The 19,720-nt window shown below is 41.2% G+C and overlaps 1 protein-coding gene across 1 annotated transcript in view; it reads right to left on the bottom strand.

The window, feature by feature from the left end:
* THSD7B (thrombospondin type 1 domain containing 7B) overlaps window positions 1-19,720 on the bottom strand; it is an 889,260-nt gene that overhangs the window by 574,074 nt on the left and 295,466 nt on the right. The window contains exons 5-6 of the mRNA XM_040228521.1: window positions 15,134-15,289; window positions 1,388-1,585 (exon numbers count right to left, since the gene is read on the bottom strand). Of these exons, the coding sequence (XP_040084455.1) occupies window positions 1,388-1,585; window positions 15,134-15,289 (354 nt within the window). The remainder of the gene's footprint in view (window positions 1-1,387; window positions 1,586-15,133; window positions 15,290-19,720) is intronic.

Genomic DNA, 19,720 nt, shown 5'->3' with positions numbered 1-19,720 from the left:
TTAATCTGAGAGTAAGAAGTAGGTTTTTATTATCTCTGCTTTCCAGGTGAAGGAAAAGATGTCTCCACAGTTAAATAAGTTTTCTGAGACCATCTACCAGAACAGTAGCAGACTGGAAATTCCAACCTGACTCTAGAGCTCAGGTTTTAAACACCTGTCCTACTCTTTTTGAATTCAAAAATTGGTCTTAGGTGCTGCTGTTAATAATTCACATGTATGTCACCACAATTCAAAAACTGCTTGGTAATGTTAGAATCTACTGTTAAACTATTTAGTCAAAAAGGACTATAGCTAATACAATCTGGTGTGGCTCTCTATTTAATTAAACAACTACCTGGCTTCATGAGGTGATCAATTATATCAGTTGATAAATGTTTATTTGTATAATTATGGCAGTGATTTAAAAAAGGAAGGATGTGTGGAGGGAGAGAAGGAAGGACAGAAAGAAGGAAGTGATGGAGAAAAGGAGGGAATGAGAGAGACAAGAGGCAAGAAGAAGGAAGGGAAGGGGAAATATTAATACACTGCTGAATGCCAGCCCTGTGTGAATGCTAACATCCATTCTGAATCCACTTTGTAATTTCCTTCTATTCTGTGGATCTCTTCACTCCATAAGTCAAAACATTTCACTCCACACACCATGAGTATTATAAATTATGACTATTCATGACAGGACTGATTAATAAACATACTTGATACTCTTCCAGGAGACTGAATATTTTTTAATACTAAGATAAAGGTTTTAAATGTCACTTTTCTCATTTCCATGTGTCTTATGTATTTGCTAAATCACCCTTCATTGCACAAAACCACTGTACCAGAAGTTTGGTGATGAAGGAAAGACACCACTGTTAACAGTTTTGTTAATCTTGACAACCTATATTTTAACACAGTTCTTTAGAATTGTTAGCATTATGTCTAGAACTGATTCTAATCTAATGCTATATAACTGAAAAGATGCAGCTTTGTACTTTTTTTTTTCTTTTAACTTGGAGGGGGCTTCAGCCCTGTAATTTACAAGGTGGTATTTGTTAATAATGATAACATATAAAAAGCATGTTACATAATAACATCAATAAACACAAATAAATCTTGTTTTGTATTAATGAGTTGGAAGCTCTCCAGACAATGTCTTAGTAAACTAACTCCAGAGACCTCTCTGAGTTCTCTGTACTGCATTTAGGTATAATCAGTGCTCTTCTGCCACAGAGCACACAGCTCTATATTAAGTCAAACCAGCTTTCTCTGCAGAAACATGTCACTGTCATCAACTCAAACATGAATATTCAAGACTAGGAAAGACTGTATCCTTGTGGAAGATGATCTGAGAGTGGTGGTGTGTTATTTGGCAGATATTACTCAATCTCCATGTTTCTTTGAGTCATACCTTGATCATTCTGGCAGACAGCCTTCAGGATGCGATGTCCAGGGCCACACTTGCCATGATCAGGGATACAGATCCCTTCTGACACCAGCCACTGGTAACACACAGGATCCTCACAAGGAACAGATTCCACCAAGTGAGGGCAACGGCCCGCAGGCCCCGTTGATTCCATGATGACATGGCGCTGTCTCATTCTAAAACCTAAAATAAAAAAGAACAAAAGGTTCTGAGGATTCCATCCTGATCTAGCAAAGGAAAAGAAGCAGCAGCTGGGAAATTGATGAAACTTTTATTTATACATCTACAGTTCAAAAGAAAAGAAGCTAAATGCAAGGAGAAAAGGAAAGATATACCCATCTGAATGCAGAGTTTCAAAGAATAGTAAGGAGAGATAAGAAAGCCTTCTTCAGTGATCAATGCAAAGAAATAGAGGAAAGCAATAGAATGGGAAAGACTAGAGATCTCTTCAAGAAAATTAGAGATACCAAGGGACCAACCTAGATAGCATATTCAAAAGCAGAGATATTACTTTGCCGACTAAGGACCATCTAGTCAAGGCTATGGTTTTTCCAGTGGTCATGTATGGATGTGAGAGTTGGACTGTGAAGAAGGCTGAGTGGCAAAGAATTGATGCTTCTGAACTGTGGTATTGGAGAAGACTCTTGAGAGTCCCTTGGACTGCAAGGAGATCCAGCCAGTCCATTCTGAAGGAGATCAGCCCTGGGATTTCTTTGGAAGGAATGATGCTAAAGCTGAAACTCCAGTACTTTGGCCACCTCATGCGAAGAGTTCACTCATTGGAAAGACTGTGATGCTGGGAGGGATTGGGGGCAGGAGGAGAAGGGGACGACAGAGGATGAGATGGCTGGATGGCATCACGGACTTGATGGACGTGAGTCTGAGTGAACTCCGGGAGTTGGTGATGGACAGGGAGGCCTGGCGTGCTGTGATTCATGGGGTCGCAAAGAGTCGGACACGACTGAGCAACTGAACTGAACTGAAGGGAACATTTCATGCAAAGATGGGCACAGTAAACAACAGAAATGGTATGGACCTAACAGAAGCAGAAGATATTAAAAAGAGTTGGCAAGAATACACAGAAGAACTATACAAAAAAGATCTTCATGACCCAGATAACCACAATGGTGTGATCACTCACCGAGAGCCTGACATCCTGGAATGCAAAGTCGAGTGGACCTTAAGAAGCATCACTGCAAACAAAGCTAGCAGAGGTGATGAAACTCCAGTTGACCTTTTAAAATCCTGAAAGACGATGCTATGAAAGTGTTGCACTCAATATGCCACTAAATTTGGACAACTCAGCAGTGGCCACAGGACTGGAAAAAGGCAGTTTTCATTCCAATCCCAAAGAAAGGCAATGCCAAAGAATGCTCAAACTACTGCACAATTGTACTCATCTCACATGCTAGTAAAGTAATGTTCAAAATTCTTGAAGCCAGGCTTCAACAGTACGTGAACCGAGAACTTCCAGATACTCAAGCTGGATTTAGAAAAGGCAGAGGAACCAGAAATCAAATTGCCAACATCTGTTGGATCATAGAAAAAGCAAGAGAGTTTCAGGAAAACTTCTACTTCTGCTTTATTGACTACAGTTAAATCCTTTCACTGTGTGGATCAAAACAAACTGTTGAACATTCTTAAAGAGATGCGAATACCAGATCAACTTACCTGCCTCCTGAGAAATCTGTATGCAGGTTAAGAAGCAACAGTTAGAACTGGACATGGAACAATAGACTGGTTCCAAATTGGGAAAAGAGTACATCAATGCTATATATTGTCAACTTGCTTATTTACCTTATATGCAGAGTACATCATGTGAAATGCTGGACTGGATGAAGCACAAGCTGGAATCATGATTGCCAGAGGAAATATCAATAGCCTCAGATATGAAGATGATACCACCCTTATGGCAGAAAGCAAAGAGGACCTGAAGAGCCTCTTGATGAAAATGAAAGAGAGTGAGAAAGCTCGCATAAAACCCAACATTCAAAAACCTAAGATCATGGCATCCGCTCCCATCACCTCATCGCAAATAGATGGGGAAACAATGGAAACAGTGACAGATTTTATTTTCTTGGACTCCAAAATCACTGTAGATGGTGACTGCCTGCCATAAAATTAAAAGACATTTGGCTCCTTGGAGGAAAAGCTATGACCAACCTAGACATCATATTAAAAAGCAGAGACCTTACTTTGCCAACAAAGGTCTGTCTGGTCAAAGCTATGGTTTTTCCAGTAGTCATGTATGGATGTGAGAGCTGTACCATAAAGAAAACTGAACACCAAAGAATTGATGGTTTTGAACTGTAGCATTGGAGAAGACTGTTGAGAGTCCCTTGGACTGCAGGGAGATCAAACAAGTCAAGCCTAAAGGAAATCAGTCTTGAATATTCATTGGAATGGCATCACTGACTCAATGGACATGAGTCTGAGCAAGCTGCAAGAGTTGGTGATGGACAGGGAAGACTGGCGTGCTGCAGTCCATGGGATCACAAAGAGTTAGACATGACTAAGTGACTGAACTTAAGTGAACTGATTCATTAGAAGGACTGATGCTGAAGCCCCAATACTTTGGCCACATGATGCAAAGAACTGACTCACTGGAAAAGATCCTGATGCTGGGAAAGAATGAAGGCAAGAATAAAAGGGGACAACAGAGAATGAGATGGTTGGATGGCATCACCGACTCAACAGACATGAGTTTGAGCAAGCTCCAAGAGTTAGTGATGGACAGGGAAGCCTGGCATGCTGCAGTCCATGGGGTCGAAAAAAGTTGGATATGAATAATCAACTGAACTGACTGAAAGATCAAAACCACATATTCTTTTAATGTGTTTTATTTTATGGGAAATAGGGAGATAAGGGGAAGAACGAAAGACAGAAGGGAAAAGAACTAGAGCAGGAAATCTGTCTTCCAAGAGTTTACAGTCTAGGAGTTGAAGAGGCCAGGCAGGATCAAATGCACTAATAAGTAGCAAATGTTCAAGGGTATCAGTAAACCAGTACAAATAAATGAAGACTCACAGACTCCTGATACCTGCGTGGGAAGATCCCCCGGAGAAGGAAGTGACAACCCGCTCCAGTATTCTTGCCTGGGATATCCTATGGACAAAGGAGCCAAGCAGGCTACAGTCCATGGGGTCACAAAAGAGTTGGACATGATTTAGTGACTAAACAACAACAGAGAAATAGCCTGAACATAGATAAACCCCGCGTTTTTTGTGACTGTTTTTCACATTCTTATTAGTCTGTAAGGAGGTGAAATACATCTACATTTTGACACATTCCTGGTCGCTGTTTCAGGCCTTGAGAGTTCCCTGTATCACTCTCTTGAGATTTCCAGGTCAGCTTGCCCTGTGAAGGCTGGACTATTTGGGGCCGCATGCCCCACCCTGGCTAGACATAGGTCTCTGGACAATTACTCAGTTTTTCAAAAATATTTTATGGAACTAGGGACCAAAGTTATGCCATAATAAGGTGTGAATGGACCTTCCATGCTACAAGCCTACAGAATCACAAACTCATCAGATACAAATGGAGGGATATGGGTCAACCACAAGACTGTAGGAAGTGGTGAAGCCTGTGGTAAAATGGAGGACATGAATTTAAAGTGTACGGATATCAGTCAGGCTCCACTGACAGTTACCACAAGAAAATGTGAACCCTCTGTTGTCAAATCTTCTGATTTTAAGAAGCCAGAAATCCAAGCCATGTTCAGTTTTTATATGAAATCTATTTTTAAATGATGGAAACAAATTTATGTTTTTAAAAGCCACGTAAGTTTTAAAATGTGACAGAGAAAAAGATGTAACCCTTTTGGTTTTGAGTTTTCCATTTCTGGCCTTGAGGATATATCACTTCTAAAAGTTAGGCCTGGGACTTTCCTGGTGGTCCAGTGGCTAAGGCTCCACAATCCCAATGCAAGGGGCCCAGGTTCTATCAGTGGTCAGAGAACTAAATCCCACATGCTGCAAGTAAAGAGGGCTTCCCAGGTGACCCAGGGGTAAAGAATCCACCAACCAGGATAGGAGAAACGAGAGACATGGGTTCAATCCCTGGGTCGGGAAGATCCCCTGGAGAAGGAAGTGGCAAGCCACTCCAGTATTCTTGCCTGAGAAGTCCTGTGGACAGAGGAGCCTGGTGGGCTGCAGTCCATGAGGTTGCAATGAGTCCGACACGATTTAGTGATTGAACTCACGCACACACACATCAACTGAAAGATCCCACATGCTGCCCCTAAATATCCAGTGTGCCACAACAAAAAGCAAATATCCCACGTGCTGCAACTAACACTAGCACAAGCCAAAAAATACATAAATATAGCTTTCTTTTAAAAAAGAGCTAGGCTTACCTCCCATGGATCTCATATTTTACTGTCCATCTTTTCATTCTACAAATTCAATCAACAGATTTAATTCCTCGTTCAAAAAAAAAAATGAAACCCAATCTTATTATATAATAGCATCTTGAGACGTGATTATTCAATTATTCCTTGGGATAGGTAAAAATATAAAAAGATAGATAGGTAAGCAGATAGACTTAGCTAGGAAGATAGAACGCCTGAGAACACTGATCTTAGAGCCGAAGACTGTGATAGCCCACAAGAGAAGGGGAGAAAGACAAGTCCGGGTGCGTGAGCATTAACTAAGCCAGGTGTACATCTATCAGTTTGCCAGGGCTGTGTCTATTTTCCCACAAGAAAGGATAGGAAGCTCAAGATGTAGTTGGCAAAAGACTGGCTCCTGTAAAGTAGTCAAGCAGGGTGGAACAAATGGACACGTGTTTTTAGGCCACAAGAGGGAGCCGAGCTCCCTCAGAATATTGCAGGGTTGGGTAAGTGTTTTAGAGACACAGTCCTAAGGGCTTTATTTTCTTTGTCTAGGGCTAACCCATCAGTCTCCTTTAAACAAGACTCTTAGACACTTACTTTGTGGAATGGCCACCTGTGGGGAGGCATCAGTCAATCAGAGACCATATCCTCCAGGCATGGACAGTATTAAGGTCAGAGATAATTAAAGCAGTAGATGGCTTCTACCACACTTCCTACCTCCAAGCCTATGTCATTAATTAGTCAAAATAAAACCTGCAGAAGAGTTCAGCTCCCTTCCCAGGCCACCGTGAGAAGAGTGGCAGGAAACATACAGGACTGAACGCTACCTGATGGACATCAACCTACAATGACCTCTGAGCCCTCCATGCCACACAATTTAAATGACCTCTGTTCTTTCATGGAAGACCCACATGCTGCTTATTTATTGTCTTATGCCTGTGCTTGTTTTAAGTTTATACGTTTCAGCAGGATGCGCCCTGGGTCTCCATGATTTATGATGTTTGACAATCGGCTCAGAAACTTAGCCATCTTTACAGAGGGAGGCTGGCTGTCCTGTTACCTAGAGCTAGAGCTCAACACCATTGAGGGGCAGGAGCAGTTTTCCTCTATAAATCAAGTTGCATCCATCTCACCATAAATCTACAGATTATATCTCCTCAGTCAATAAATTCTTTCAGTTTTTCATTTGTGTTGCCCTTGTCCTGACTCTAACCAGGATCACATCAAAGCACAAGCTCAGCCTAAAACAAAAACCTTGGATTCTCTTGTTAGCACTTAGCTTTAATCACACATTGGTGTTCATGGCTGCAACAGATGTCAGGCTTCCCCTGGGAGCTTCTGTTCTGAAAGAACACAACTGCCAAGTCCATGGTGGCTGGGGCCAGCCAACCGCTTTCCTTCATTTACTGAATTTCATACTAATCACAGAGTATCACTCAATATACATTAATTGCCATAAGTAGATCAGAGTAATATAGTGCGGGAAGCCACAGGAGGAACAGGAAACATACACCCGCTTTTCACAGAGCATACAGTCCAAGAAGGCAAAGAGCACATGTGTTAACTAAGCATCTTGCTTGCTTGCTAAGTCACTTCAGTCGTGTCCGAATCTGTGCGACCCCATAGACGGCAGCCCACCGGGCTCCCCATCCCTAGGATTCTCCAGGCAAGAACACTGGAGTGGGTTGCCATTTCCTTCTCCAGTGCGTGAAAATGAAAAGTGAAAGTGAAGTCACTCAGTCGTGTGTGACGCTTAGTGACCCCATGGACTGCAGCCTTCCAGGCTCCTCTATCCATGGGATTTTCCAGGCAAGAGTACTGGAGTGGGCTGCCCACCCCTACACCAAGCCACTTTTGTTCTATTACTCAAAATTAATGAATCTCCTAAACTATGTCATTATTCTCATTTACACATGTGAAAATTAAGACTAGATGATACCTTATTACTTCTCCTGTGGCACATTGCTGATTAAGTGGATATGTATTAAGAATAAATTATGGTTGAGATTAACATATACATACTACAATATATAAAACAGATAATCAACAAGGACTTACGTATAGCAGAGCAGGGAGTATAGCACAGTAGGGAACTATACTCAATATTCTGCAGTTATTGTATACCTATAAAGGAAGAGAATCTGAAGAATATATACATGCACACATATATACATACATATATAACTGCATATACAGACATATACTTAACTGTATATAGATGTATATATGTAAAGCTGTGCTATATACCTGAAACTAGCACAATACAGTAAATCAACTATACTTCAATAGAAAATGGATATGTACGAAATCCAGCTGAGGTCTTCTTGATCTGTGACCTCTTTACAAGAAAGGTTTCAATTCAGCACTTTATGACATGCTCTAGCTCCACTTCAAACAGTGAATATGAAAGTTACCATGTATCATTTCCTTAAAATAAAGTTGTACAGATTAGATAGCTTAATTTTAGGTGCTGGGTAGCAAGAAAGAGTTCTAATCATTACTTTCTGACCAGAGCTTAAGTTCACCTTTAGTAAAACTAATATTTGAGGGTTTTTTTCCCCTTTGGACCCAAGGATTTAGTATGTAATCTACTATTTTAGTGCATATTCTCCTGAGGAAAATTAGAAAAGAGTGATTTGTGAGATGGAACAAGAAAGTGAAAGAAGCACAAATGATAGAAGATAGGTCAATGTTTTTTTTAATTGAAGCCATAGAAAAATTAAAGGAGGCTCCAGAGGATAAATCCAGGTGTAAGGACCTATATCTTCACATGCTTGTAGCCCAAAATTGTCCATGTGAACTTCTACAAAACCACCATGGCCAATACTTGTCCTCCTACTAACTCCACCAGGACAGGCTTGAAGAAATACCCAGCAAGTTGACCAAAGATGAAATAAGGAAGTTTATTCTCTAAGCATTCCATTTGTTCCTGAACTCTGCAGCCCTGGACATTGGGGAACAACTCTGAGTCAAAGAACCTGAGCAGATTGAATCTTTGATTCCAGCTCTTATCAGCTACCATTTCTACAAGTGTTGCATTTTATAGTATTGTTATAAGTTGACACCCTGTTATGAATACAGAAAATAAGAAGCCAAAGATCATGAGCATGAGAACCCTCAATGTTCAGAATGAGAAATAGGCATAGCCCCCTACAAGCTCCAACACACACAAACATGGAAAAAAGGAAAAAGAATAAAAATATATCTTATACATAATCTGTAACAAAGCAAACTTATTTCACAGACTTCCCATAATGGTGGAACTTTCTAGGAGGCATAGATGGAAATGAAAATTTTTTCCATCATTGTTACATAAGATCTAAAACATGTCAGCATTTCCCTACTTTAGCATATTATCTAAATTGATTTGTCTGAGAGCATAAAAGACTGTATTCATAAAGACAGTCATAGGTTCTGTTTCATAGTATCTTTTCCTATGAGGATTTTTAGACCATTAGGAGCCAGTCAATCCTAAAGAAAACCAACCCTGAATATTCCTTGGAAAGACTGATCCTGAAGCTCTAATGCTTTGGCCACCTGATGCGAAGACCTAACTCATTGGAAAAAACCCTGATGCTAGGAAAGACTGAAAAGGCAAAAGGAGAAGTGGGCAGCAGAGGATGAAATGGTTGGATGGCATCACCAATTCAATGAACATGAATTTGGGCAAACTTTGGGAGGAGCCTGGTGTCTTGCAGTCCATAGGGTCACAAAGAGTCAGACATGACTTAGCGACTGAAAAACAGCAAGGTGTTATAATAGGGGTGGGGGGTAAGGGATACTTTAGGATTCTCTGAAGTCCTACCTCATAAGCATTCCCTACTGTAAGACCATATCAAGAAGCCTCTATCAAATTCCTCTTTATAAAAACTTCTGTATACAAGGTTGCCTTTCTAGAATGTGTCTGTAAAAGGACAAGGATGTCATATAACTATATGTCTATGTATCAAAAATAATTTTTTTAAATGCATTATACCTATGGAGTTCACCCATCAGGAAGTTTCCCAGGCTATTTCTCTTTCATATACCTCTAATTATAACTCTCTGGGAGAATATCAAAGATAAAGCAATGAATGATAAAGCCTGATCCAATTTAAATTCCTCCGAAAGTCATTCTAGCTTCACTTGACAAGCACTGGCCTGCCAAGCACTGTTCCCCTTGTCTGCCTGTCACAGAGCTGATGGAAGGTGTGAAGGCTGTGTACAACGGCAGGTTTTCTAATGTACTTTGAACAGCTGACAGCCACAAACCTCTGATGATTCCTGATTGAAGGATGTCTGCCTAAGAATAATAGCCACATGAAGATAATTTCTATAATAACTAATTTCTTCTATTAGATAATAAATCATTTCCTGCTTTCCCATCCTTTACTGCTTTTTTTTTGTTAATGTGAACAAAGGAAGCAAACCAAAGCAATAACACGTGATTGGAAAAAAGACAAGTGAGAAGAAAAAGTCATAACCTCCAGCATCACACATTTATGTCTTGCACTGGTGGGTGTGGTGGTTTTTTCTCCTCAAATCCTCCACCATCCACACAAAAAAGGGGTATAAAATATCTAGGAAAGTATGACTATCCCAGATTGCTGTGAGGAGGTTCACTGCATTTCTTTGGGGTAGGCAATTCAAATATGAAACTAAGCAGTTCAGTTTACATCCTAGAGTTGTATCATGTTTAATGCATTAGCTCTGTATTCTAGCCTCTGTGGAATTCTCAACAACATTTAGTATGTGCCTATCAAAGACTCTGGCAGAAACCATGGCAGGGCCACGGGACACGCTGAGATTGAGAGGATCCCAGAACTCATGCTCACGATGACTTGGTAGAAATAACAAGATAAATTAGCCTTATCATAACACGCTTGGATTCCTTTTAGGCAGAGAATCTTTTCCCTGGAGGGAAAAATCTATTTGTTATTCTTCCCAAGAGGGATAATAGGCAGGTGGTCCTGGAAGGTTTTAGCAAGATCTTAAAAATCAAAATTATCTCTGCTCTGGTGAAACATTTATGAAAGAGCACACTCAGACTCGAATAACAATCACCGAGGCTTATAGTCTCTACTGGCTGTGATTGCTTAGTTCCTAGAGCAGGTCACTTAGGCTCAGTAATTCTCATCAACTCCAACAAGCCTCCATACACTGCAGGTGGATGATGACACTACTATCTTCAGGTAAGAAGTTTTAATGTCTCTGTGCTTACCTTCAGTCCAAAGGCTGAGCTTTTCTTTGAAAAATATACTGACGAAAGCAAAAAACACACATCCCAGTCACCTGGTAGCTCTCAAGCTGTTCTTGGAACACCCTCCCCTTATCATACAACTGCAATCTACTTTTCCTTTCTCTCTAAAGATGACACACTGAAGCTAAACTGAATCCCATGCCTCACATCGTATCTCCTTCATCAGCACAGTGATTCATACCCATAGCTGGTGGTCCCCATGGGCAGAGGGCTTCTCTGCTAAGCTCAGTGCTGGATTTCTGTCTTGATCCAAACTTCTTTAGACTTATGAGAAAAATCACTAAGGAAACCAGTGTTAGAAGGAACACTGGACTAAGCATGTTAGCCCTGGCTTGGCCATTATTAAGTCATTATCAGTTCAGTTCAGCTGCTCAGTCGTGTCCGACTCTTTGCGACCCCATGAATTGTAGCACGCCAGGCCTCCCTGTCCATCACCAACTCCAGGAGTCCACTCAGACTCGCGTCCATCGAGTCCGTGATGCCATCCAGCCATCTCATCCTCTGTCGTCCCCTTCTCCTCCTGCCCCCAGTCCCTCCCAGCATCAGAGTCTTTTCCAATGAGTCAACTCTTCACATGAGGTGGCCAAAGTACTGGAGTTTCAGCTTCAGCATCATTCTCTCCAAAGAAATCCCAGGGCTGATCTCCTTCAGAATGGACTGGTTGGATCTCCTTGCAGTCCAAGGGACTCTCAAGAGTCTTCTCCAACACCACAGTTCAAAAGCATCAATTCTTCGGCACTCAGCCTTCTTCAAGACCAACTCTCACACCCATACATGACCACTCAAGAAACCATAGCCTTGACTAGACAGACCTTTGTTGGCAAAGTAATGTCTCTGCTTTTCAATATGATATCTAGGATGGTCATAACTTTTCTTCCAAGGAGTAAGCATCTTTTAATTTCATGGCTGCAATCACCATCTGCAGTGATTTTGAAGCCCCCCAAAATAAAGTCTGACACTATTTCCCCATCTATTTCCCATGAAGTGATGGGACCGGATGCCATGATCTTTGTTTTCTGAATGTTGAGCTTTAAGCCAACTTTTTCACTCTCCTCTTTCACTTTCATCAAGAGGCTTTTTAGTTCCTCTTCACTTTCTGCCATAAGGGTGGTGTCATTTGCATATCTGAGGTTATTGAGATTTCTCCCGGCAATCTTGATTCCAGCTTGTGCTTCTTCCAGCCCAGTGTTTTTCATGATGTACTCTGTATATAAGTTAAATAAGCAGGGTCACAATATACAGCCGTGATGGACTCCTTTTCCTATTTGGAACCAGTCTGTTGTTCCATGTCCAGTTCTAACTGTTCCTTCCTGACCTGCATATAGGTTTCTCAAGAGGCAGGTCAGGTGGTCTGGTATTCCCATCTCTTTCAGAATTTTCCACAGTTTATTGTGATCCACACAGTCAAAGGCTTTGGCATAGTCAATAAAGCAGAAATACATTTTTCTGGAACTCTCTGGCTTTTTCGATGATCCAGCAAATGTTGGCAATTTGATCTCTAGTTCCTCTGCCTTTTTGAAAACCACCTTGAACATCTTTAAGTTCATGGTTCACGAACTGCTGAAGCCTGGCTTGGAGAATTTTGAGCATTACTTTACTAGCGTGTGAGATGAGTGCAATTGTGCAGTAGTTTGAGCATTCTTTGGCATTGCCTTTCTTTAGGATTGGAATGAAAACTGACCTTTTAATTTCTTTACTTCTGTATACTCTGGTCTTGGCATTTTAGAAAGTATTGGATCCTCGCTGATCCTAAATGCTGACACAAAGTTGGGAAGTATGAAAGTTGCCTAGGATGACCAAAATAAAATACAATAAACTGAATAACATAAAACAACATCAATTTGCCTGAAAGTTCTGGAGACTTGAAGCCCCAAATCCAGGTGTCAGTAGAACCATGCTCCCTCTTTAAAGGAAGGACTGAAGCCATGCTCCAAGGAAAGACTGTTTACACACCTCTCTCTTAGCTTCTAGTAATTACCAGCAATCCTTGGCTGGTACAGGCCTGACTTTTATGCCTGTCTCTGTCTTCATGTGACCTTCTCTTTGCATCTTCAGTGTCTTTTTATCTTTACAAGGCACTCCGCTCTGAGTGTAGCTGTGTGTCCAGATTTTCCTCTTTGTATAAGGATATCAGTCATTAGAATAGGGCCTACCCCAATCTAATATGACCTCATTTCAACCTGATTACTTCTCCAATAACCCTGTTTCTAAATAAGGGCATGTTCACATGTCCCAGGGGTTGGTACTGAACACATCTTTCTGGAGAACACAATTTAACCACAACAGGTGATATCCGACAAACAGTGAACCACAGTGCCTTTGTCAGAGTTGACTTATACAAGAGAGGGATAGAAGCCAATGCTGAAGATGTCTGGCATAAAAATATCTTGGGCAAATGCGGTGAATGAAAGAAAGAGCCAGAACATTTTGAGTTCCCCAGATGAGTTTCATGGACCTGTTCTGAGTTATGCAGAAGAGGAAAACTGAAATAAAGGCTGAAAGCGTGGTTTTTCACAAAGGGTTTTATGAAAATTTGGCTCAAGTGACCAAAATAGCAACATCCAATTAGAAAAAGAAGTATTTTCTGAATTGTTACAGAGACTCTATGGGCCAGAACAAAGGGCAGAAAGCAATTAATAAACATCTGTTAAGTTTGACCCCTCCATTGGCTCTACCTCCTTGCAATATCAGGACCTCAAATTTCCTTAAGGGTGTTGTCCCTCCCTTACTCTGTCTGTGAAACTTGGATGGAGTTATCCCTGCAGTGGTGGCCACATGCTCAGGACCTGGCTGGGTCAGTCCTACATCCTGCAGTCAGAGTATTTGGGTCAGAGAGAAGCACATGACACAAAGCAGCCAATGAGATTCAACTCCAGCACTCTTCCTGAAATTATTAAGGAAGATACTTCTTTCTATATTATTTATTACCTAAAATAAAAATTTCCTTACGTGTGTATGTGTGGTGGGTATTTTTAAGATTTACTCACTTAGGAACGTAAGTACATAATATACTGCTGTTATATACAGTAAACCATACTGAACATTAGATCCTCAAATAGTACTTATCTTATAACTGGAAGTTTGTATCCTTTAATCAATATCTCCCCATTTTCCTAGATATGCCCATGTGTGCCTGTGAGCCCTCTGGGGAGTGCTGAAATGTGGGTTTTCAAACAGACATAGAATTAAGCTGATGGCACCAGTTTTGTAGCATCATCCACCTGGCCACATTAGTTTTTCTTTGCATATGAAAACTGGAGGAATTAGTGCTTAACACACTAGCGCTAAGCACAACCAAACTTGTGGAATGCCCTTGGATCTCATTTTTCTTACTAAAGGTAATATTTCTTTCTAGCACTGCCATTGACGAGAGCATGATATCAATACAAACTGAAAGGTCAATAAAAGATGTCACCAAAGATGAATGTTTGAAGATGCAGATGTGTATATAACAACAAACAAAAGAAAACAAGATTGCCGACACCTACACATTTAAACAAGGACACAAAGTTTGAAAATTTCGTTTAAGCTTGAGAACAACATCAAAAAAGGAAACAATAATAAGTGCCCTTCATGAAAATTTGAACCATAACATCAAGCTGAGCATGTGATTCAGCCTTTGGAAATCTAAAAATAAAAAATATATCCAAAACAGTTGCTTCTTGATGTGATTGCAGAAACCATGCCTAATTTCTGCAGTATAAACATTATACATTAAAAACATTACATTATGGTTAGCAAATATCTGCTTTGGTCCAAAATATCCATAAGACATTTGGTGCAAGGCAAAAGGTCCTTGAAATTTACTCCCAACCAAACCTAGGCAACATGGACCAAGTATGCTGATGGATGTTTTGGACAGGAGAAACTATCAAGGACATTTTGGTGTGAACTAAATGCCCCTTAGGTGTTTTGGTCAGCACCAAATGTCTCTCAGAGTTAAGTTACATCATTTTTGCATAATAATCACTTTATCAGTTATAAGCCTAATTAAAAGGTCAACTAAAGTGGGATACTGTGCTCCAAAGAAGTATCCACAATGTCTTCTTAATAACTGAATGCTGTCAGAGTTAGTTATCTACTTAAGGAGCTTTTCAGCAACCAGAATCAATCTGTGGGCACTGGAAGGAAATGAAGCACATGGAAACAAGGCACTCACCTTTCCTCCCCTGAGGATCACGGCAGTTTTCATGGACGCACCGGCCCCAGGCCGACCAGGAAGACATGATACAGTCTGTAGAGCAAGGGATATTGCAGAGCTGAGAGGCCGAAGGGGCAGGTCCCAAACATAATGTCTTTGCCACAGGCCTAGAGACTGCATGGATGAGAAAAGAATGGCCTGAGTCACATTCTCTGAACATCCCTAGAATTTTTCCTGTCTTTATTTGTGTACCTGCCTTGCTCACATCAGCTTTGTGGTTAAACAGTTTATATGCAAACAAAATATCAACACTCTTCCAATATGTGCTACTTAGCGCTACATTATCAGCATTTGGGATGAAGAAAGGCAAGAAAAGACAGTGACAAAGGGCATGCATTTAAATTTTCTGTTTGACAGAGTATTCCCTTGGAATCCAAGAGAGGACTAGAGATTTAGTACAAATTATCTAGAGTTATGAATTAAAAAAAAAAAATTAAGCAGCTCTGTGAAGCTTCAAGATGAGTCTATCTCGACTATACAAATGACTGAGTTGCTGTGAAAAATTCAAAATCAAACCCTGAGGTGGGGTGTTTAGCATAACCAATCTACTGCTATTACTCCCCGGAGGGGTGGAGCTCTTGAAGACACAGAAGAAAAATGGCTCTTAGAATAAGAAGAAAAATCAGGATCTGTGACTTCAGAATTAGCCCCGGAAGTCAGTTTCATTAGTGAAGCAACCCAGAGGCACAAGGAGTGCCTGAGGAGCCACAGGGAATGCCAACTAGAAAACTTCCAGTTCTTCCTGATGTGCTCCTGCACCCAGAGAACGCCCAGAAGTGGGTCACTGCAGGAGGCAGTACCCATCTGTCCAGTGGTGGCGCTTGTCAAGTGTCCTCTCTAGGGAGACCCATTCTGGGAACCGTGGAAATACACAGATGAAGAAGACAGGATCTTGATTCATATGGAGATTATAATATATTAGGAGCATGGATAGCAATACTCCAAAATGACCCAATAAAAGAACACCCAAAAGCATAGCTACACTTGCACAGTGTGATCCCGCATAAGCAAGTTTTAAAGCAATTCAGAGTTTGTGAGCCAATGGTTTAAGATCAGATGGTTTTATCTTACAGATTGCCTTGTACTATGGTTGAAATATTTCCTATATAGCACTTCTCTCCAGTTAAGCAGATCAGAAATAATTCAAAGATGGAGACTGGTATGAAACAATAGGGTGGTAAATGCCTGATTTATTTTGCTTCCTCACCCTTTACATAAGAGGCAGATAGAGATGAAAAAAAAAAAAATCACAGCTCTGATCAGCAGAACTTTGAATGTAAGCCAAAGCAAGAGCAAAATAAAAAAATACTATCTCTGAGATGTGCTAACCCATTGGGAAAGAAGTGTCTCTAGTGAACAATGGAGGGGCTTGAGGTGTTTATGAGAGTAAATGGGAAAAACAAAAGGCTGCCAAGGAAAATAATAATGGTTTGTTTGCAACAAACTCTTTTAGCTTCACTGCTCACTGATTGGGAATGTGAACAAGTGAGTTTATCACTTTAAGTTTTAGAATTCTTTTAGTTTATCAAAAGGATTTGACCAACTCCCAGAGTTCAGACTCGCGTCCATCGAGTCAGTGATGCCATCCAGCCATCTCATCCTCTGTCATCCCCTTCTCCTCCTGCCCCCAGTCCCTCCCAGCATCAGAGTCTTTTCCAATGAGTCAACTCTTCGCATGAGGTGGCCAAAGTACTGGAGTTTCAGCTTCAGCATCATTCCCTCCAAAGAAATCCCAGGGCTGATTTCTTTCATGGACATGGAGGCCTGGCGTGCTGCGATTCATGGGGTCGTAAAGAGTCAGACACGACTGAGCAACTGAACTGAACTGAGAACTGAGAGAGGGGCAGGCAATGGCACCCCACTCCAGTACTCTTGCCTGGAAAATCCCATGGATGGAGGGGCCTGGTAGGCTGCAGTCCACGGGGTCGCTAGGAGTCGGACACAACTGAGTGACTTCACTTTCACTTTTCACTTTCACACATTGGAGAAGAAAATGGAAACCCACTCCAGTGTTCTTGCCTGGAGAATCCCAGGGACAGGGGAGCCTGATGGGCTGCCATCTCTGGGGTCACACAGAGTCAGACATGACTGAGGCAACTTAGCAGCAGCAGCAGCAGAGAGGGACAAAAGCAAGATTGTTAATGTAAATGTCAAAGCTTGCAAGCCATGTGGAAAAGATAAACAAAGGAAGAGAGAACAGATATTGGGGGAGAGTAAAAGGTTTTCCTGAGGCTGAGGAGTGTTGATGCTCAGAGACTGGGCTAAAGAAAACAGCTGGGTGGGGAGGATGGGGTAACCAGAACTATGGATGTATATATGACACTGATAGACGGCACGCAGGTAAAGAAGAATCTGAGAGATGAGGCAGAAGTCTGTAACTCCTTCTCCAAGAGTAAAATAATCACAAGGCAACCATTCACTGAGTGCATCACACATTAATTCCAAAACTACTGAGCACCCATCTAAATCATGCCCTATTGGAAGTTGTCTGCTTTGAAGGAACTCTAAGTCAAGAAGGGTAAGTCAAATCGCATTTTAACAGAATTGTTGGAAAGAGATGCTTTAGAGCATTGCATAAATAGAAAGGTGCACAGCCAGAGGTCTTAAGGCAGAAGTGGACCTAGGCCCAGCCCCATGTTTGGTTAGCAGGTATTCTCATAAATTCAAATTTTAATTCCAAAACCAAAACCTAAGTCAATGATGGAAAATGAAGTGGAGAGTGTAAACTGATTAATCTAGCTGTTTAATAAAAATTTACAGTGCATACTGGTTATAAACATCAATTCATTTAACCTGCGTAACTTTGAGATGTGTATTATTATTAGTCCTAATTTAAAATAGGTAAACTGAGACATGATTTACTCACTTGCTCACATTCCCAATCAGTGAGCACTGGAGCCAGAATTTGGAACACAATGGTCTGGCCCCAGAATCTGTGCTGTGGACCACTGCACAAGGTGGCCTCATCATCAGACATTCAAACTACACGGCTAAGTATTTTCATGAGTTAACACTGAAGGGGTGAGGTTCTTTTAGATGCTGAAGCCAGATTAGTGAGTGAAATAGACAAGATCCTTGTCCTCAGGGAGCCCATTTTCCAATGTGAATTGATATTAAATCTTCATGAGTCCATGAGCCTCAACAAGACTGGATATGCTTTACTGTTGCTTCTCTTGGCCATGGCTGTCTCCCTGTAACACCAGTTAGACCTTAAGGATCTGATGATTGATGCTTAGAAGATGCCCCAAACTCTCAGCTCCATGACTCAGTAGACACTTGCTGCCACAGTCACCGAACTTGATGTTGGGTCCTGTAGTTGAAACTGGCCAATCCACCAGCGCAATCCCTAGGCTCTGAGTAGATGTGCACTAAATCTCATTAGAAGCTCCAGAATAGCTTAACTGTCCAGAAGGCAGTTAAGCTTTGGGACTGGCAGTGTAGTAGGTAAGAAACTGGGGAACTTGTCCTAAAACTGCATATGTCAAGGACAATGCTTTTACAGATAGTATGTTTCTTTGGCTTATTTTGGAGGGCTATTGATGATTTTGAGGAGGTGAAAGGTTAAGTCCTCTAAGGTCCCTTTTGATAAACACTTAACTGTTAGTCAATTGACTGTTGGACATTAGGGCTAATGGAAAGTAAGGAGAGACATGACATGCTGGCAAGGAATGGGGGCATTTCCCTGGAGGCTACTCAGTGGCATAACTGGAGGCTCAGGAGTGTGAGTGAGGCCATTTGTCAGAGCATGCACGCAGCTTCAGCACCTGCTGCTTTGAAAGACAGTTGATCTTAATCCATATCAATAAATTCTTTCAGTCTCAGAGACATGTCTAAAATGCTTCATTTAGGCATCGAATCAATGGGTTTCAGTCAACCTTTCTCTATTTCAGCCCCCCGGGACACATTTTCTCTAGAAATAAATCATGAGTAAGTCACAAAGCACTTACCAGCTTCAGAACACTTAGGTAATCATCTCCTTGAGAATAGTGAACACAGGATATTGCTACGCCTATTGACTTGTAGAGCTAGAAGGGAGCTTTAGAGCTAATTTAGTTTAATTCATCAATTTCACTGAAAAGCCATACTCCAAAGACCTTCGGTAGTTTCTCCAAGTTAATTCAGCAAGTCCAAGGCAGAGCAAGACCTGAGCCTTGTCCCAAGTGGCTGGCTCATTTCCACATGTCCCTCTTGGCATTCCTTCAATGGAAGAGGGCAACTGACAGAACAGATGAGGTCTTCTGGACTGAGGTTATTTTGTTTATGAATTACAGTGACCTCAGTGGAGGCAACCAGTGACAAAACAGATCAAAGATATCTACCAAAGTTGAAGGCTCAGTTTAACCCTTTAAACAAAATCCAAATTCTGTTCCTACTTCATTGCTACTTCAAAACCCCTTTAAGCCCCATCCCAGATCTCCCCAACTAAGCAGAAAGTGATGAGACCAAAAATCTGCTCACTTTAAACAACTATTCTTTTATTTGTAGCATTCATGCAGTGGGAGGTGGTTTAACTTTGCCAACAAAGATCCATCTAGTCAAAGCTAT

The sequence above is a fragment of the Oryx dammah genome, unplaced genomic scaffold (genome assembly GCF_014754425.2).
Source record: "Oryx dammah isolate SB20612 unplaced genomic scaffold, SCBI_Odam_1.1 HiC_scaffold_27, whole genome shotgun sequence".
In the NCBI taxonomy this organism is placed as follows: domain Eukaryota; kingdom Metazoa; phylum Chordata; class Mammalia; order Artiodactyla; family Bovidae; genus Oryx; species Oryx dammah.
The sequence above is the reverse complement of the archived record's forward strand: the minus strand, read 5'-3'. Positions and strand labels throughout refer to the sequence as shown.